This window comes from Cydia strobilella, chromosome 9 (assembly GCF_947568885.1).
Source record: "Cydia strobilella chromosome 9, ilCydStro3.1, whole genome shotgun sequence".
In the NCBI taxonomy this organism is placed as follows: Eukaryota; Metazoa; Arthropoda; class Insecta; order Lepidoptera; family Tortricidae; genus Cydia; species Cydia strobilella.
In genome coordinates, this window is record NC_086049.1 from 11,709,545 (window position 1) to 11,731,052 (window position 21,508).

A 21,508-nucleotide genomic window follows, 5' to 3' on the forward strand; every position below is an offset into this window, starting at 1 on the left:
ATTAAATTTTCACCGTAATCGATACGTTCGAAACAGATGTTCGGTGTTCAAAAACTTTATATTATATGTATGTATTTTTACTTTTATTTTGCCAATAGACATTTATTATTTACGTACAAAAAGTATTGTTACACGCTATAAAGTAAATATTTCTGTCGTTTTCAAGCAAAAGGTTCTCTCTCAAAACGCTCTGACAGGTTATTCGTATAAAGATACAAGCAAATCTCGTCCTTATGGTAAGCTACAATGTGGTACCTTTTGCTTGAAAACGTCACATTTATTTGTTATTATATAAATGAAACGTTATATTATTTCACATAAAAACTTTTTTATTATTTGGCTGAATGGAACCATCATTCATCAATCATCATCAAAACCGGCGCCCGCTATTTTCACTTAAAATTTAGTTGTATAAAAATAATTAACTTAAATTGCAACTGTAAGTGTTTTTGAATGAAATGAGTTAATGTGATTAATTTTTGCAATGTAAATCAACGTTGAACGTAATTTATGGTGCTGAATAATATAGAATTTACAATATCATTCAAGTTCAAGGGAAAATTCGTAACTGTAAGTGTAAGCGTAAGTATTCGTAATTCATGTAACCAATATTTGTTTTATTGTGACTTTTTCGCAAATGTATTAAAAAACGTCCTTCAATGTACGTGTAAAAGTGTTACTATTTACTTGTCCCGTGTCTTTTGAAAAGACATCTCGGGACTCGTAAATAATAACACCTTTCCACACTCGCATTGAAACGTACTATAGTGTCAATCTAAAGCGTTTATGCGCGTTAGAAAATCGCGCGGAAATCAAACAGTGCTAAATCGTGCAGTATGTAGCGCCTCATCCCTCCGAATTCTCTGCGGTTTTTCTTGGTCTTTAGGTCTTAGATTCTTGTTTAGTTAGTAGATTGGTTTGTATCATTTTAGTAGCCTTCGTGAAGAAACCTACTGTAAGGAATGTGTGGCAATGTAAGTACTGTAAGTAGCTAAACATTGTGGAATCCCTGCCAATGATGGAAGGTATCTCCTCGGAGATCTAATTGGCCTGCCTCATTTACGTCAAAGTCAAACAAACTATTTCGACAATCGGAATAATAATTGTTAACAACTTTCATACTTCGAGAGCCTTCGTCTTGTTTGATTTGCGTATCAATTGATAAGATAGCTTGATGCAAAAACAAAGAGTACGTAATCGGTCACAGCGGGTTTGGAGACAAAACAGCCGACCTCGAATAAGGTCGATTATGCTTGACAGGATAATGAACTGACCTGGGAAGCGGCATTGTATAGGTAGATGTCGTGGCAGCATCATTGTTGTTTACCTGTTGTTGAGGTGAAACCACTACTGAAAGGAACCCTGTCAATGGTGTCTCCCATTTCTGATATAAGTATTATAGCGTTCAAGGGGCAGGACAGGTTATAATACTTATGATGCGTAGGCCTTCTCTAAAATAAAATAATCTTTTGAGTAACAAACCCATAAATAAACCTTGAGTTAAGTAGTTTCGTTTTTTAGTTTTCCTTCCGTATCTTTTGGCACTAGCAATAACATTAAATTATATTAGTTTAATGTACGTCGGGTAAAGGAACGCACTAAGGAAATTTATTGATTATATTAGAGGAGCCTTGAGCAAACCAGATTAGGTATGTATACTACGTTTATAGATTGGAACCCATTCCTAGATCATGTACTTGTACCCAATCTAGTCTAGGACTATTTATATTCCAACAGTCAGAGAGTTCATTAGACATTTTTTGGGTCATAGCAAACTTTTCTAGGATAAGCTTGTTTTCGTTAAGCCGTTCTTTCGCTTTGGCTTTTGCTTTATGTACTTTTGCTTCTTAAACTTTTAAAAGTCCCGTGACTACTACAATACTAAACGTTGAAAAAAAGTGTTTAAATGTGACCATGAATTCACAAGGAAGCGATGCCTCTACCGATGGCGTTTGTTAACGCGGAAGGAAGGAAGTAACTACGTTATTTTTAAATGCCTACAAAGTCAGCTCGCCTTGGACAACATACAAAACCATTATCCTTAAGAAGTGTTATCGGCGAGTATAAACGATGTTTTTAATCAATCGGTATATGCACTGCATTACACATTAAACGCTGTTTTTTACCGACGTAGGTTGCCAGGTACTACTAATAGTATTGCATTGTCTTTAATTGCTCTTGCCGGGCGATTTGATTAAACTAAGACTGAGGCTTAATTGATTGTGGAATATGTGTATGTAGAATAAGTTATCTTTTATGTTCCTATATCAAAATCTGTACTTTTTTATCACGTCTCAATTTTGTTTTTCATCTATGCTGTTAGAAAAGTTTACTCTTCATGTGTAGATAGCCAAGTGGCGTAGCAACTGTATAGCCAGATGAAAAAAATGCTTTTCCCTCCCTAGGGTCTACCTACCTACCAATACCTACTACTAATACCTACTTTCTAAAGTAGGTATTTTTTACTATGTACATATTAGAAACTCCAATTTGATTTGTCGCGTGATTTGAATTCTAATGTGTACGTAAATCCTGCTTCTTTTCCTGATTCCAACGGAAACTAAAGCATACAGTTGATAATAATACTCACTGTGCGTTCTATAGACTTATTAATCCCTCAACTCCCAGGGGTCTAAAACCGATCGAACGCCCCTTTTTAATTTAGAATAGAATTTAGATTCTCCTTGCTGACCCGATATGAAGTCGGGGAAAAGCGAGGGGTTAGGCAAGTAGGAGCATTCATTGAAAACTGTATTGTGTTTTTCAGATGCCCCGGGGACGGGACGATATGCAAGTAAACGTGGCGGGCCTAAGGAGAAATATTAAAAACCTCGCGCACAACTATTCCGATGCCCAGGTAAGAATCTTTACTGACCCTGATTATGGGTATAACAAACTTATCATACCACAATAACATTTTATACTTACAACTGACAGAATAAAGAAGTCGAATGCCGCATTTAGACTACGAAGCTTCCTGAGTCTACGAAGATAATCTTGCCATAGCAAGCGGTTTTAACTTATTGTCCGTTCCTGCTTTTTAACTTTCACTTCTTGATCTTATAGACGCCCAAAACACCTAATGTCTAGTCGTAGAGAATACTCACATAATGGCGTGTTCTAAGATAAAGTTGTTATGGGGTACGCTGTCAATGTAACCATGATAGGTTCGAGTAAGCTTTATATTTGCTACACAACCTTAGCGTGTGAGTTTCGTTTTTGTGTATAACGTATGGCGTTCAAAAGGTTAAGTCCTTAATCATCCACTAAATGAGCACTAACTCCTTCAGGTAAAAGTGCGCGAGGCAACATCAAACGATCCATGGGGCCCCTCAAGCACGCTGATGGCGGAGATCGCCGATCTCACCTACAACGTGATGGCGTTCACGGAGATCATGCAGATGATATGGAAGCGGCTGAACGACCATGGCAAGAACTGGAGGCACGTCTACAAGGCGCTGGTGCTCATGGAGTACCTCATAAAGACTGGCAGCGAGAAGGTGGCGCTGCAGTGCAAGGAGAATATATTTGCTATACATACGTTGAAGGATTTTCAGTATATGGAGGAGTGGAAGGATCAGGGTAAGCAAGCTTTTTAATTTGTCTGGTATAACTACACAATAAAAAATCAGATAACATAAAACTCGGTGGATTCACGGGCACTTAGATACGGTAAAAAAAACCGGCTAAGTGCGAGTCGGATTCGCGCACTGAGGGTTCCGTACCATTACGCAAAAACGCCAAAAAAACCACGTTGTATGGGAGCCCCACTTAAATATTTATTTTATTCTGTTTTTAGTATTTGTTGTTATAGCGGCAACAGAAATACATTAATTTCAACTGTCTAGCAATCACGTTTCATGAGATACAGCCTGGTAACAGACGGACAGACAGACAGCGGAGTTTTAGTAATAAGGTCCCGTTTTTACCCTTTGGGTACGGAACCCTAAAAACGATCACTGTCTATAATGTACAGATGTAGTCAAAGAGTAAAGTAAAATAAGTATATAGGTAAAAAGAGCGCTCTGGAAGCATTTTATGGAAACTCATTTCGCCATCTAAAAATACAGGGTATTCTCTTCGGGCGGTGTGAATAAGCAAAGCGTATTTAACAACATTTTTCGATGCGTTTTATCTGATGGACTGTACAGTCTACATATATATATTTTATGGCAACTGCAGATTCGATTTGTGTAGACAAAAATGTGTATCGAGAGCTGTACTTTTAGCACAGGAGCGCTCCGACAGTATATCGCCCGCGAGATAGACTACCTGTCTTTTGCTAACTGTAGGTATTACCTAATAGAGAGGGACGGGTAGTCTATCTCGCGGGCGAGATACTGTCGCGGCGCTCCTGTGCTAAGCCGGTATCGGGGCCGAGTGGGGCTTCCCTGAAATTCCACAAGCTGATGCACACACTGTTCTTACAACAGTGAAAACAGTAACAAATAAATAATTTGAATTCCATACGTTGTTTTCCAACAACTTTATTTGTTTTGCCACTCAGTTTCTTCACGTTCACATATCATAAATCAAACAGAAACATTATTTCCAAACAAACCTAATACTAAGCCCCGAAACATATCTCACGTATTAGTCACATATATCTGATTTCAGCAAATTACGTGAACGAACGCACATGCTACACAGCTTCCAAAGGCAAACAGACCTATATCTACACCACTTGCTTAGATCATACGTCCTTTTGGTTCAATAACTCCCTAATCGCATCCAGCTAAACGGCCAGTTATCAGATAGTGTTACGAAGTTACATTAATATTCGGATCGTGGCCTTGTGTTACTCATTCTCATTTCACTTTTAATTTATGCCGATGATAAGGTTTATATGTGTCATGTCTCATGTCATGCGTATAAAGGAAGCTGGATTTTTGTCAAAATGATGATGATGATGCTCTCATAAGTATGAGTTATGTGATAAACTTGTGATATATCTTATTTAGAGGAATAGCTATGACGCATATTAAAATTGTTTTTGATGGTTGTTTAGTTCCATAGACAAAAGAAGGGGGGAGGGGGGGTTCGCATAATATAATTAAACATCATTGTTTACCTGAGAACAATGGCTATACATTTATTAGCTTACTTTCAGGCATAGATAAATAAGTAAGCACAGAGTGCTCACTCCATACATAAGTTTTTTAGGGATCCGTAGTCAACTAGGTACCCTTATAGTTTTGCCATATCCGTCTGCCTGTCAGTCTTGTCCGTCCGCAGCTTTGCTCGGTGGTCGTTAGTGGTAGAAAGGTGCAATTTGGCATGGAGATATGTCAATTATGCCGACAAAGTGATAAAATAAAATCTAAAAAACCATTTTTTTTAGGGTACCTCCCCTTCACCATAGAGAAATATAAGCAAAGAAAGAGTGGGAACTCCATACATAAGTTTTCGCGCCTTATTTCGTAGTCGACATCTAGCGTCAAGTAGCGGAACTCTCAGTACTGCTACTCGACAATAGATGTAGCGGCAAACAAAAAGTCTAATGCTCAACGATTTTCAGCTAATATTATAACCAGAGTAACCGGAACTCTATTTTCAACTCCTACGGTTACTCTAAATACTCTAATAAAGCAGCAACCATATTTGACTTGCCAAATAGATCTTTATTTGCCAGGTCAAAAATGGTTGCTGCTTTTTTACAACAATACTTTATCATTAATATTCTTACAATCGAGCTTAAACTACCGTGAGACATATTTCAAAATATTTAGATCAGTAGGGTACGGGAATCCGAGACATGTTCGCCAAAAGCGACTAAAAATAATAGTGAGTGAAACCGTACTGATCTAAACTTGTTGTTTCTATTATTCCAGGTCTAAACGTGCGCGAGAAAGCGAAACAGCTAGTGAATCTGCTGAAAGACGACGAGCGATTGAAGAACGAGCGTGCACGAGCATTGAAAGCGAAGCAGCGCTTCGCGCAGAGCGCGAGCGCCTTCGGCAGCGACGGCGCGCTGGACACGCCCTCCAGCCCGCAGTACCCGCCTGTTGAAAACGTAAGTGAACTAGTCATTTATATAGTTTGCCAAGCCATTTCCGTCAGTAGGAGAAGGCGGCAAATTAAAAAAATGTAGGCGAAACGTTGTCGCCCCACAGTAAATATTAATTTCGCGCCTTTTTCTACTGACAAAGTGGGTTTGCCAGAATATACAAATGTATACGGTGCTGACTGCGAAGCAAAGCGTCACGTAGAACGCAAGCACATGTAGCAATGGCGCGTAGAGCACGCCCTCCATCTAGCCCTTCGTGGGCCTGACAGTGACAGCGAACCAGTTCACAACGCAAGGACCTTTGGCAACGATGGCTAGATTCGCCTTCCAGTTCGCTGTATCGGTCCGCTGAAAACCTAATAAACTATAAAACTACTGGGGTTGATAGGGAAGCAGCGCTTCGCGCAGAGCCCGAACACATTCGGCAGCTATGGCGCGCTAGACACGCCTTCCAACCCGCAGTACCTACCTGTTGAAAACGTAAGTTAATTATATCTACATTTATTTAATACTTTGTCACATGACTGTGTTTGTCAGTAGAAAAAAGACGCGAAATCCTAAATTTTTCAAATAGGCCGCGTTTTTCTGCTGACAAAACTGGCTTGCAGCATATAAATAAACGCTTACCGGAGCAGGGTTTCGTACTGCGGCAAATGTTAAAACCACGCCAATCATAGGCACGAACTGTGAACTGTCGATAGTCTTAGGGCCGGTTGCACCAACCATAATTAACAGACTGATTAACGTCAGTCAGCAGAGAACTATGAAACTTTCCATACAATAAAATTTAGCGAACGGTAAAACGGTGACAGACGGTTTGGTGCAACCGACCCTTAATACGTGATATTCTTACAGTTGAACAGCGAATCAGCAGAATGGCACGGGCGCGACGCGGAGCTAGCGCGGCCCCTGACCGCCGGCGAAGAGGAATTACAACTACAGTTGGCTTTGGCCATGTCCAGGGAGGAAGCGGAGAAGGAGGAGCGACGGCGGCGCTCAGACGACGTGCGGTTACAGCTCGCCATCAGCCAGTCGCAACATGATCTGCAGTGAGAATTATACTTTATTTACACCCTTTTAAAGTCTAGTTTACGATTACAATGACTTCATTTGTGACTGCGTCCATAAATTGGTACGAAGCTGGCTCTTCGACTTCGAGTGCGAGTGAAAAGTTAAAGCACATATATTAAACAGTATTTCCTGTTACTCCCACTAAGCAACGAATCAGTGACACCGGAGTAATTTTTCGTTAGCTCTCCTTTGTAAATTAATAAATTCTGCAATTATTACTCAATTTCTAAAGATCAAATTTTAAGAGCGTTTCAAAGTTTTTTATGGATCGGCTATATCGACATACAAATATTTCGTCAGAATCCCTACTTTCTCAAGTACAAGTTACTACTACTCCTTTTCCTAACCCTTCCTTTTTCCCTAGGCCGCGCCTATACCCCACGCTACAGAATCTAGATGTGCCAGAATACTACTGGATCTACAACTGCACGGATTGCCATCGCTCTGTACCGTTAGTCGTTCGATTTATGAATCCGAATTATGTATAAAGTAAATTTGAAAAACTTATTCTTAATTATTGAAGGTAGTATAAAATATCTGTGTATTTATAAATATTCTTTTATTTTCCTTAATATATGTAAAATTTAACATTTTTACCTAAAATAATCCAAAATATACCAAATTGTGTATGTTTGAATGTTTTTATTTGTCTACAGGTCTTTATTTCAAATTGGGTAAATAAGAATAACCTAGATCGCCAAATTCCCTTCGTAGCTTTGCTCTCTTCATAGCCAATACTTTTTTGCCCTATCCATTGCAGGAAAATAGTACAGCCGACACGAAATTACGGCGTACTTATTTTTTATATTATAATGAAAACTTCAAGTCTCAAGACTCTTCTCATACGGAAAATAATATTTGACTTATTTAGCTACGCTCAACATTTATGTCGACTGTACAAGTCTTGTCTTTGGTACAATTCAAGTTTTTCGGAAGCAAACATATAATAATAGAGTTTAAAAAAAACCGGCCAAGTGCGAGTCGGACTCGCGCACCGAGGGTTCCGTACTTTTTAGTATTTGTTGTTATAGCGGCAACAGAAATACATCATCTGTGAAAATTTCAGCTGTCTAGCTTTCACGGTTCATGAGATACAGCCTGGTGACAGACAGACAGACGGACAGCGGAGTCTTAGTAATAGGGTCCCGTTTTTACTCTTTGGGTACGGAACCCTAAAAAAACCACTTTTTACGCGGTGACACATTACTCGCCGAACTAACGTCAAATTTATTAAGTTAAAATTTGTCCTTGCTTCCGTGAAAACAGAATTAATTCCATATCAAGACTTTTAGAGAAAGTTCTCCTGTCATATTGTAGTGTTGTTTCTAATTCCTTATAACAACTGTTTGATTTGCGAGTGGTTGAGTAATTAACAACTTAATTCAGCATCTTCGTAGTTTTTCGTTCATCTTAACGCAGTCGTTAGTTTACTTGTATCAAATTATACTTATATATCAAATTACTAACTTGATCAAAAGCTTGCTTGTCTTCATTCTTTTAGGAAATGCTAGTAATAGTAATATATACTTATAACTACGAGTATAAGTTATCAGTTAATAGTGATTAGTTTTTGACCTATCATTTACGCAACTAATTATGTCTGTGGCTGTGCTGTGTCAAGTGATTTTAATTAATTACCTGTGTCCATAAGCTTCCGACGGGTACACGATCAAAAGGTTGGAGATCCAAATACTTCATTACACCATCGACCCAACTTGTCCTCTAGTCATCACTATTTTTCCGCAATTATTCACCTCACCTCACCAATTATCTCACCTATGGATCCTCATGTATTTCGTATTCCAGGACACCAGGAGCGGAGAAGAAGCCGGAACCAGCCCAGCAATCCCACTTACTGGACCTGCTGGACGTCAACCTCGGCTCGCCGTCCGCGGCCAAGGACCCGTGGGGCATCTCCAACTCACAACAGAAACAGGTACGAGTATATAATTGCAATAATAGTGCAATAATTGTGTTTTTGAATTTGGAACTTTCTTTTATTTCTATAAGCGCCATTTGCACCATGCCACTAACCCGAGATTAAACAGTTAAACCGTTAGCCCAGTGTCAAATTGTACTGGTAACCATGGTAACTCCAGGTTTAGCCGGTTAACCCCGGGTAAGTGAATGGTGCAAGTGCTGTGGGCCTAAGAGTTCATAACTCGAATTGAATTTGTACTTGTACAAGCACGCAGGGACTTCAAAGTCAAAGTCACGACGATGTGCTTATAATGCAAGGCGCACTTGTGTTCTCAAGTTCAGTACCCATTCGTAAATTCTGGATTTAAGGTGATTAATTGCAAAATAGGCAAACTAGAACATTAAGTAATATTTTTTTCTGCTCCCATATTATTAGCCCGAGGATTTGGAATTCGGCATATTTTTCGATACTATGGTAAGGAGTGGAGTATTGTACTCATTCACTTAAATTAGTTTGCTAGATTATAAAACGTAAGTTGTGGAGGGACGCCTTTAAGACGAAAGTGGAAACCCGCGCGAAATCCCCGTCTCATACAAACTTAGTCCTCATTTTCCTCTGGGTATTAACATTATTGAAAATATTTTCACACAATTTGTTTGTATATCAACTATCAACAGCTATGCCGCGATGTTTTTTTTTTCGAATTTTTAATTAATATAAGAGTTAGGAGCATTTAATTTTTTTTTATGAAATATGTTTTTCGCTCCTAATATACATCTATGGTTAATATACATCCAAATCCAAATATTTAAAAATATTTTCCATAATGTTAATATCCAGAGATGAAAATGGGGACCATTTTCCTCTTAAAAAATGTAACAAATAGTCGTCCATAGAACATTTCGTTCCGAAGTAATACCGATTGAATACTATTTTGGAAATTTTAAGTTTCAAGTTTTTAGACATGGAATGCTGATAATGATAACTAACAGTAACACTTAACTAAGGTAAAAATTTAGATTTATTTTTTGTGAAATCAGATTAATTTACGCAAACTAGAAACATGGAGTAATATTTTATTGCTCCCATAGTATCAGCCCGAGGAGTCGGATTTCGGCATATTTTCCGAGTCTATGGTAAGGAGTGGAGTGGAGTATCGTTTGCGCTGCAAGTTGGTTTGCTACGAGTAGACGGTTTAATTTAAAATTACGGCTAAAATTTTTGTATATGGCAATAGCAATAACTACTAATCATAAAATACCTGTTTCTCGGCATAATTTATGTAACGTTTTTGTAGATCACCAGCTATGATACTGATTTTATTGATTGAGGTTTACGGCACATTTTCTCACATTTACAGCTAGGATCAATATTCTATGTTATCTGTGTTAATTGTTTAGTGTGTTTATAAAATTGGTTAGTGTGTTTATTAGTAGTTCGTTTTTCGCGTATGGGTTTGAATATTCTATACACGTGTGTGTCGAAACCGAGTAAAGTTAAGCTAAATATGTCACATTTTTTATGCCAACATTCGGGTGAGAAGTATGGCGTCCCGCTCGTATTGTTGCCGGGCACATATCGCAGTGCAATTAAGATCTTTAGTGAGTACATGGTGTTATCGCAGGACACGATGCCGGACGCGTGGTCTGGCGTGGGCAGCCCGGCGCGCGACCCCTGGGCGCCCGCCGCGGCGCCCGCGCCCGCGCCCGCGCCGGCGGACCCCTGGGCGCCCGTGGCACAGGTACCCCACACTATGCCGGCTGATTGAACCAAATTTGCCATCGACGGCAAGTAGCGCCCGGAAGTTGGTAGCGACCGGCGTGTTTTTCCTTCACGTAGGTCGCTACTTACTTTATCGCCGCCGTTCGGACTACTACGCTCGCTTATGGCATGCCGTTAAATCATTTTGAATCCTTAATAGAATGCTATAAAATAACCACGTTGAACAACGCTGCAGTGAAAGATGATAACTTATTTTCAATAGCAACAATTTTTTTTTTATTTTTTATTATTCAAATTAGTTACACAGCATTACAGTATTACTACCAAGGCACTGCGAACTACAAAACAATATAAAAATACAAAGATACAAAGCCCTACGAAAAAACACAAAAATTTAAGTATTTAAGATTTGGGCGACGACATAACAGCGTGGCTCCGTTGCGTCGTCTGGCTTGGTGTAGAATTCGGCAAGTTGCCCCGGAACCGCCGAAACACCACACCCTTCGGCCAGAAGTCCGCGCTAGCGATGGTGTCCTGCAGCGGCCGCGGCACGCGCACCACAAATGAACTGAAGTGCACATAGTGACGCGACTGTAGCTGGTGCACCCTCAGCGTATAGCCAGTCTTCCGGCGGATGTACTCCACCACCTCGTCGGCTCCGGCGGAGTAATGCAGTCGAGACACGTAGAGCGCCTTACTCGGTGTTGCAATTCGTAGACCGGAATTAACCGGCTCCGCAGTGCCACACAGAGTCTTACGGGGCGACCTGCGTGCCTTTCTCTTCCTTTCCACCAGTGTGAATCCCTCCTTATCCATATTGGTGCGGGAGGACTTCTCTAAAAGGGGAGCCCGTGATTTACACGCCTTAGAAGGCGCGTTGGCCCGGTTAGCTGCGACAGACTGACCGGCGACGTCAGCATAAGCACGCTGACGTGACTTGGAGGAGACAGGAGGCGGTCGCTCGCGCGGGGGGTGCGCGGGCGGTGCAGCGGCGCGTGCGGCACATTTTGCAGTGTCAGCAGCACGTAAACTAACCGACTCGACACAAGTGTCAGGTCGATAATCGCTCTTGAAATTTGAAACCGCCGACCGAGTTGGAGCATTCCGCAAACATGTAATTTCGTCACGTAACTCGGCGATAGTGACTAGGCTAGCTTCAAACTTCATAATAACTTCGGCTAATCTTGTATTTAGGGCCACGATTTCCTTAAACAAGAGGCGAACGTCGACATTATCCGGAGCACACGACGGAAGGATAGGGGCACCCGTCGCCACAAACTCCGGAATCCGATCCTTGTTTTCACTCAGGATTTTCATTATGTCCTCAAGGGACTTCTTCCCGGCTTCATCTCCTCTCCGGTGAGGTACATATGTGCCGACGATCCCGAGGGACTGGCACAGCACTTGCTTCGCTGCACAGATGTCTTCCACGGTGAAACTCGACGCACGCGAACTCATCTGGACAGCAGTCACAGCATCCATCGCTCCTTCCTGCACCAGCTTGTTTTTTAGTTGCAGGAAGGCGAGGAACTCATTCGTGATGGGTTGAGTCGGTTCGGAGTCAGTCATCCCGTCAATTTCCGAGCGGCGGCCGAGCCGCGCTAATTTCGCAATTAATAATTTAATTACATATCAATGCGTCTATGTCGCTGCGCGCATTGGACGCGACTGTGGACAATGACGTCAACTTTCATCTTTCGTCTCCAAAAAATCAGGTAACACGCTAGCTCTGTGGCACAAGATTAGATCCTCCTTTAGTAAAATAGGCTATTTTAAATAGCTGTCTTTTTTTATACTAGTCGGTGGCAAACAAGCATACGGCCCGTCTGATGTTAAGCAATCTCCGACAGCAGTCTGTTTATAGTTTATGGTGAAAGTGCTTTACGAAAGATAGTAATAGTAAATCTGGTGATGGGTAACATTAGAACTAACCCACACCTTTCCTTACAAGGAGCTTACGACAACATTGCAGAGCAAGTCGCCGCCGTCCGTGCTGTCGTCGCCGTCGTCGGAGCTGGAGCAGTTCGACGCACTGTCGCAGCGGCCCCGCGCCACCAACAACGGCAACCACCACGACGACCCGTTCGACCTCACCGCGCTAGGTATGACAAACTATGATCGTTAATCCGAGTTGATATGTTCTTAGCGTATAATTAAACTCGGCGACGCAAAATTCCAAGCTTGGAATAGTGGACGACTTAAAAGGAACAACATTAGGGCCGAACGTACCAAATCATCAAACCGTCTATTAACGTCACGTACTTCGTTAAAATTTGGTAGTTTTCGATGGGACGACAGCCGCCGTTGTTTTTCACATTGATTAGTTAGTCGATTGTAGGCAATGGGATTGCACTTAATGCAGCAGTATTATATATAATACGACGCAAAACTGCCTCGCTCTCGTTCACGGTCCTGACATGCAGGAAGTTGATTTAAATAAGTTGTTCGCCGCGAGAATTAATACGTCAGGGAACTCGCAGATAAAATAATGATTATCTGTGGTGATTACAACCAGTTTGTAGTCGTGCCTCGTGATTTCTCTGTTAAAGTTCGAATGGGCCAATAATAATGTCAGAGTACATTTTGTAATGTATTGTAACGTATGGTTCCAGGTGACAACCTAGCGCCGGCAGCGAGCGCGTCACCCAGTACGGGCGCCATAAAGAAAAGTCCGTCGGCGTTCCTCGGCGAGAACTCGTCGCTCGTGAACCTGGAGAGACTACTGCAGCCGGCTAGCGCCGAGCCGCCTGCGCCCAACCCCTTCGCGCCCGAACCCGCGAGACAGATGTTCCTGCCGCCCATGCCGGTAACACTATACAAGACTGTTTGCGGACCTAGACAAAGCTAACGAAAACACTCCACTCTATACATAGATATTTTTTTATTTTATTTTTTATTCTATTAATTCAAAAAATTTACACAGCATTACAGCGAACTAATACACTGAGAAATTTATAATAGAAAGTATTTATACAACTAGGTACATGATACAGTCTAGAAAGGACAACAGAACAAATGTAAGAAAGAAAAACTAATACAAAACAGATGACTCACGCTTATCCATCGCCTCACAGTACTTCATACATTCTTTACACAGATCCATCCAACTACTATAAATCACATTCCGGTGCTGATGCGAGGAGCGCGTTGATATATTGTAGAGCGCGGACAAGTGGTGATTTGCCATGAGACATAGTGCGCGTTTTAGGCACAGCTAATAGGTGAGGACTTCGCGGACTTCGCATTATCACCCTAAATGTAAGCGTGACGGACGAACAGATAGAGAAAAGTGTGATTTCTTCCCTATTCGATTTTTATCTTACATCGCGATCAATGATTCTCGAAATCCGCAGGCCTATGATGGATGACGTTATTCACGTGATAAAATTACCGTCGCTTTTTAACATCGCGCGGGAGGTTGGAAAAGACGGAGAATGTAGTTAGAAAATTGAGGCCATCTCGTCCGCACAGATTCGTCATCTTAATAAAGTACCCTAAACACAATACTATAATGATATCCGAATATAAATTTGGCATATACACCTTTTGTGGCACATTATCATTATAATAAAATGTATATGTTTTCAGGCTAAGCTGTCCATCAACGAGCTGAAGCAGCAACAGATGGGCCTCAGCGGGATGTCGTTCCCGACGGCGGCGGCGACGGCGGCGCCCGCCTTCCCCGGCTACCCGCCGCTCCCGGCTGCAGGTAATGCACCACATTATTAATATGGTAGCACAAATAAAACCTTCAAGTCCCAACCGTAAAAAAAAAAAATCTCGTCTGACCTAACCATGCCCCAGGGGTTTTTGACTTTCTTTACATTTTGTATGAAATATAGTTTAAGAATTTATTTCTCCAAAAGAATTTTTATTTTATTTTATTTCAAATAAAAATAAATAAAAAGAATATTACAATTCACTTATATAGAGAAATACAAACAAACATTATATACATTATTTACAGTGTGCACGAACAGCATAAAATATATTCTAAAACAAAACAAAGCAACTTATTTATTTTTGCAAGAAATCGCATGTGTGATATGATATCGCGTCCGTGGGATTTAAAGATTCTGCCGACGCGATATTGCGTCCGTGGTACACGAAAGATTGATTCACGAAACCTCGCACGAATGGAATGAACGAAACCTTAATCGAGTGACACTTGTACGGCCAGAGCCTTAATTTTATTGATTGGTTAATGTGCCAGCTAGAGACTTTTGTTATTCAGTTACAAGCGGGCATAATAAGCCACACTATGATAAAGTGATCGACGCTTTTTACTGGCAGTCGCGATTAATGGCCAGTAGGTTAAAAATATTAACTCAATTGTTAATTAATAAAAATATCTAGATCGCTACGGTTACACTCACTAGTATTTTTAGTCGCTATTGGCGACATGTTTCGGACCCTTTGGGAGTCCTTCCTCAAGCTCGAGTGCCCGCGGCGGCTGCACTCCGTGCACTGCGCGCGCGCTGACAGGGCGGGGACGGGGGGCGCGGGACAGTCCGCAGCCGGAGTCGTCAGGTGAAGGTCGGGTAGGGCGGCTGTATCGACCGAAGTCGAGCACACTGCACTCACTGTCAGTCGCCCTCCCCCCGCCCCCGCCTCATCTGCGCGCGCGCAACGAGTGCAGCCGCTGCGGGCACTCGAGCCTGAGGAATGACTCTCTCAAAGGGTCCGAAACATGTCGCCAATAGCGACTAAAAATACTAGTGAGTGTAACCATAGTGATCAAAATATTTTGAAATATGTCTCACGATAGTGTTAATTATTAATTGAATATGTTAATTATATGTGTAAATATTAGAACGCTTTATAGTCACTCAGAGAATATTGTCTCGGTTTACAGTAAGTCAGCGGATGAGCCTGCATCTGCAATGATGTAATGTATGTTGTTACTTGCAGCGGCGATGGACCCCTGGGCGGCGCCCGCGCCCGCGCCCGCGCCGGCGCCGCGCTCGCAGTCGCCGTGGTCGCCGCCCGCCCACAGGCACACGCCCAACCCCTTCCTCTCCTAGCCGCCCACAGGTACACGGTACACGGTACACGGTACACCACCCACCACTATACGCACGATACTGCATCCAAGTGTACCACAATACTGCCTCGCTCTACTCTACTTATTTACGGTCATTTTTTTGCTGACAAGTTTAGATGACCTAATTTTAGTTAGACCTTTGGAGATTGAAGGAAAATACAAAATATGATATGATTATTTTAGTGTAGTTCGAAGTTTTGGTTTGAAGCTTAAAGCTTAAGCTTTGGGACTATTTAAAAAATGTCACGTTAAAAATATCTGTCAGAATAAATAAAATGATTCGCAATATTGTAGTGAGAGTAGGTAGGCATTAATGATTATCTTTAACGCACAAATTACGATCAATCTGATGGTATATTTTCTCGTCACATGATGAATGGATTAAGTTGTTGTAAAGTGAGGCAAGGTGGAGGCAAGACTATTTTATGTTTATTTTATTCACACATACATATATACTACAATGTTATAGCCCTATAGCAATATTGATCGTCTCAATATTCTTCTATTCTGCAGCAGTATCTATAATCCAAAATAATTTTAATTTCAGGTCGGTAGCAATGAACGCGCCCGCGCTATGACCGCGCCTCGTGCGCCCCGCTACCTCGCCGATGACGTGACGCCTGCGCGTGCGCGCCTGACCGCCTGACCGCCTGACCGCCTGACCGCGTCCGGCCACCGTCGAGATACGCCGCAGCCGCATGCAAACATACGCCCACCTTAGGCCCGCACCACACGCATGGATGTTACCGGCTCCCGGTTTCGTTTCGGTAATGGGTTATTTATTGTAAAAGAGAAAATGACTAAGAAAAAAATCGTGCCCCTAGTTTGACAGCTGAAGTAAATCTGTACGGCGCCTTTGTAGTAGCTGGATTGTAAACTTTTGTTAGCCAGTTTCCGCGTAATCTAGGATGTTATTCCATCTGTCCAATATCTTGGTCCGATGTGTATTTGCGTCTCACATTTTGCCTAATGAGAGTGAGACGCAATGCACATTGGACGATGGAATACCATCCTTTACGCGTTAGCGCCGAACGGCTATGTACATCGGCTGTCAAACTGAAAGCACGAATTATTCTGAGCCTTTACAATTCTTATATAATCATTAACTCTTTGGTTTTAGAATCATAACGCCTTCAGGTGTCTCGATTTGAAAATGCTAAGCATTATTTAAAAAGTGGGTAATTCACCAGTTTGACTAAGCGAAGCTTGGTTATTACTTATTATAGCGACTTTAATAACAAGACTTCCGTGAGCCACAGACATTAAATATTATTAAAAACGGGTCACTCACGTCACGACCCGTTTTTAATATATTTACTATAGCGACTATTACTATTCAAGTATTCATTATTCGTGATACGTAATGCAACACAATCATTATCACAAAATAGACAGCGTTTTTAACAAGATTTTTCCGACAGTAAATTTTTTATAGATCTTTTTAATGTTGAATATATCTCGGCGGGTTGTGACACGGAGCCATGGTCTGTAGGCCGATTTTAAGTTCTAATTTCTTCAATTAACTCTTGAACAATTATTAAATAAAGTAACGACTCTGACACATTGAACTATACTCTGACCACGGGCTCTGGTGATCGGCATTAATCAAAATAAATAAATAAATAAAATCACAAATGGTGCCGTTCTCAACTAAAAAGTACCACATTATCGGTTGTCGATAAGGTTGATTTTAAATTGAAGCTTTCTGGAAATAGCGCCTTATTGACAACCGACAATATGTACCCTTTGGGTTGAAAACGGCACAATATATCGTCAATAGTAACAACACGCCAAAATTGACTAATGTTGACTATAGTTAAAGTCAGCATGAAATGGATAGTGTCAGCCAAAGTGGCCAAATATATCGCAACATCTCTTTATTATGCTAACAGAGGTGTGTTGCGATAAATTTCTGTACCACTACTTCATTACTGCTATTCCCTGTGTTAACTTTAAGTAGTGAAAAAATGATATCTAAATAAGTAATAATTTGAACATATGCAGTGTTCAGTTCACCAGAGTTAATGCTCAGTATACCTAGTATTTCTTCGTCTAATAAATCTCTTGTCATTAGCACTATTTAAATTATGTATATCAATTATGTTTACTTCTTTTTGCGTATGGTGAGTGGGAAACATGTCAATACAGCCAGTGGGGTGGTGTAGGATAATCAATGGAGATTGAGGAAAAACTACCATAATACATTCTATATTTACTGCAAATTATATCTTATTCTAGGTGGATGTCAGAAATTTTGTAAATAAAATTGCAAATTATGGTGTTTTTCGTTGATTACTATTTAAAGGTAAATAAATTACACAGTATGAGGTATACATTATGTAAATGAAGTTTTTATATAGACTGGATAAAGCTGTGACGTAGGGTTCTAACTGTACGACAATTTTGGACGTAAAAAATAATAAAGAAAAAAATATCGAATAAAAACAAACAAAAAGTTGTGTCGAAGCTTATTTCAAATTGATTAAAATTATGAATCATCAACAAAGCAAGGTGATTCTTACTGGTGGCGAGAATAATGGCTGTTGAATCATTTTGAAATGAACTTTAAACCTAACATAGATTGTAGTTCTAAAATTAAATTCAACTTTTGTAATTTTTAAATTGGTATTTGAAAATAATTGGTTAGAACAGGCTCGAGGTCGCTTCCGTGTTTACTTCAGTCCTTTAGCCTGGCCCTTAGGCCTTCCTCACATTAGGCTATAAAGAACTAAGATAGCCTTATGTTTTTACTTATTAGACATCCTTTAAACATTTTCTCGTGATACCATAGTGGTAGTCACCTGCAATAATATGTTACACAACGAAGGCCGCAAAAATATCTGACACGATCTTATTTGTAGAGCCATAAGAGCGTGTCACATGTTTTTGCGACCTTTCAAGAGTAACATCTTATTGCAGGTGACTGTGACCCTACAAAAAACTTGAAAAAAGATGTAAAATAACGATTTGTCATTGATTGGCTTATTGTGAGGACGGCGTTTTTAAATCGATTGTAAAATTAACTTAAGGTTCTATAGGGCTATTGCAGTACATAGCAGTTTGAGAACCTCTATCATACATGCATTTGTATTAATAGTACCATTCTTTTACCCTTGGGTATAAGTAAGGGCTGCATTTTTAATATATATTTTATAAAGAGCATTGGAAAAAAATGCGAGACTGTTAAGAGGCCGGTGTCGATTTTAGTCGCAAAAATGTAAAATTGATAGATTTAGTCCGTGAAATTTTACACCTTTTGTTACCTAATTGAAATAACAAGTACTGGTTTCTATTAGCACGTCTTCTTATCTTACCTTTTATCAGATCAATTTTTTGAAAACAGACTCACTAAATTAGTAATGTTTGCTTTTCTGATGGATGTTTAGGTAAACGCGCGTAAAGCACTGATTTTGTCGCTCTTATTTGTAAATTTCGTAAAGTTTGGACTGCTAAAAATGGTAATTTTGTATTACACATATCCTGTACTTGACGTTTATCAGACTACATTTTTATTATTATGACTTTGAAGTAGTGTAAATGAAAGTTAAACGAAATCAATTTTCTCCAGAAATTATTTCAAAACAAGTGACAATTTCTCTAAAAATCGACTTAATTTCAACGTAATTTTGATACTTAAACAATCTACAACATTTGCTGAAACTATTCTTATACATCAATTTGTATAATTTACCACCATGATTTTTTGATGATTTTTTTAAAACTGCCCCTTCTCTTCATGCATTACCGGTGACGCACGCTCGCGACCTCATTATTAAAAGGCAAGATGAGAAGACGTGCTAATAGAAATCAATACTTGTTATTTAGATATTACGTAACAAAACGTGTATAATTTCAACGACTAAATCTATCAATTTTACATTTTTGCTCCAAAATCGACTACGGCCTCTTAAGGCGAAGTTGATAATTATGATATTTGCCAATTAATTTTACAAGGATATAGATTAGCCGATATAAATTACCTTCTCAGTAGGTATTAGATGGCAGCAGTTTACCGACTATCGTATTGCTCAAATTTAATCAAAAGTTTTTGTTAATTAATTATAACAATTAATCAGTTAATATGTTATGAGTTACTAATTGCATTTTTCGTAATTAATTTGTATTATTTTACATGAGGATTAATACTTTGAGAACTTTGATTAACAAATTATTCAAAACGAAGACAGATAAATGATCAAATATTTGTCATAAACAGATTCATAAAGCCTCTCGAACTCCTGCTTGTGAAATAATTTGGTTTATTTCATTATTTAGCTCTTGTGTTTCCATAACATTTAATATTTCCGTATTATATTAACCCATTTAACACATTAATTCTTTTACACATTTGCCTACGTACAGTCAGCAATACTGTTAGCTTAGCACCTTACCTTTACCTTTTCTCTGCAGCTGACTATACCATTGAATCAATTCGTTATTAAGCTGCTACGTACTGCAGTGGCCCAGAGAACACGTCCACGCAGGCGTACGATGTAAGGTCCCATGTTGTTTGACGTGCCTTAGACTCCATAACAATTGTATCGTATAGGACATTTCTTGATTTTTTGCAACTACAATAAAAAAATAAACTGCCTGGTGGCTCGCGGTTGCTATGTACCCGTGTACTATTAATAAACAATACTTTAAATACCCCTTATTCTACGGATTATTTTCCTATTATAAAGTAATCATAATGTCCTATTTTTAGGACATACGGGGTTGTGTAAAGTTTTATTAGCAGTCGAGAAAAGCAAGAAATTGTCAGCGAAACATGTCAATATTAAATTTAAAGTTAAGTTAGAACAGTGACATCTCAAATCCTGTGGACTTGCCCGAGGTATTCCTATAGCTATCGAAAAATACGGACATTATCACAAAAGCATGTTTATAGTACGATTTGCTAGTACTACGAGGTTAGTCCCAAAATACTAAGCTCTGGAAGCTAGGGTAAGTGAGTGTTTTATTGATTAATAGGTAACCAATGTCAGTTTTGTTTTAAAAAAGAGTTTCACTTTTCATGAAACAAATTGTTTCGTCTGTGTTTTCTGTAGATATTTAATAAAATTAATACTACCTACTTATTCCCTTGCGTAAATTGCCCTAGCGTCTAGATGGCAAGAAAGGCAATTCCACAGGAATAAGCTTCTACGTCCAGTTCAAGGATCTTGTATTGTATGATACGGCATTCTCTACCGTTTAAACATTGGCAGAGGCTAATCCATCATTCAGAATGAAGATTATAAGAACCTAAAATATTTGGAGCACCGTATCCAACAATATATATACGCAAGATACTTAGCTAGGTTAACCCTCCTTGTTGAGTTGCGTTGCGTACAAATTATTCCAATTTATAATGTGTATTTAATTATTTTACCACCCTAATATATTAGTATTGATCGTGTGAATTGTATACAGTTTGTACGACTGTGTTGCCAGTAGAGTATCATCGCATCCGCATTTTTATAATATATCAACTCAACACCAGTAAGCAATATTTTTACACGACTTTTGACACGCTTGACTCGGCCTCGCTTACGCTGGCAACACGGACTTTTTTCGCCTTATTAACTTTAGAACAGGTTCAAATGGTTATTGATTTATGATTATGTTTACCGATTATGTAGATAAATTATTTTTTAATATATTAATTTTTGACCAATAAAATGCATCGATGCGTCACTAGCCTAGGGAGAAACTGTAAAGATTAATGTAACTATTTAATTAAAATATATAAGTTTTTCAA

General features: G+C 39.7%; 1 protein-coding gene across 6 annotated transcripts in view; it reads left to right on the forward strand.

Moving 5' to 3' along the window:
- LOC134744298 (epsin-2) overlaps positions 1 to 21,508 on the forward strand; it is a 32,381-nt gene extending 10,873 nt beyond the window's left edge. For 2 of the 6 annotated variants that reach the window (XM_063678065.1, XM_063678066.1), the window contains 13 exons: positions 2,768 to 2,857; positions 3,291 to 3,582; positions 5,832 to 6,013; positions 6,863 to 7,056; positions 7,443 to 7,529; positions 8,885 to 9,014; positions 10,624 to 10,740; positions 12,673 to 12,823; positions 13,334 to 13,527; positions 14,310 to 14,430; positions 15,633 to 15,755; positions 16,313 to 18,959; positions 19,684 to 21,508. In XM_063678065.1, coding sequence (XP_063534135.1) covers positions 2,768 to 2,857; positions 3,291 to 3,582; positions 5,832 to 6,013; positions 6,863 to 7,056; positions 7,443 to 7,529; positions 8,885 to 9,014; positions 10,624 to 10,740; positions 12,673 to 12,823; positions 13,334 to 13,527; positions 14,310 to 14,430; positions 15,633 to 15,745 — 1,671 coding nt within the window. In that variant the 3' untranslated portion in view covers positions 15,746 to 15,755; positions 16,313 to 18,959; positions 19,684 to 21,508. Of the gene's footprint in view, positions 1 to 2,767; positions 2,858 to 3,290; positions 3,583 to 5,831; positions 6,014 to 6,862; positions 7,057 to 7,442; positions 7,530 to 7,734; positions 7,753 to 8,884; positions 9,015 to 10,623; positions 10,741 to 12,672; positions 12,824 to 13,333; positions 13,528 to 14,309; positions 14,431 to 15,632; positions 15,756 to 16,312; positions 18,960 to 19,683 lie in introns of all 6 variants that reach the window. The other 4 variants (XM_063678067.1, XM_063678068.1, XM_063678069.1 and 1 more) reach the window with 4 other exon arrangements.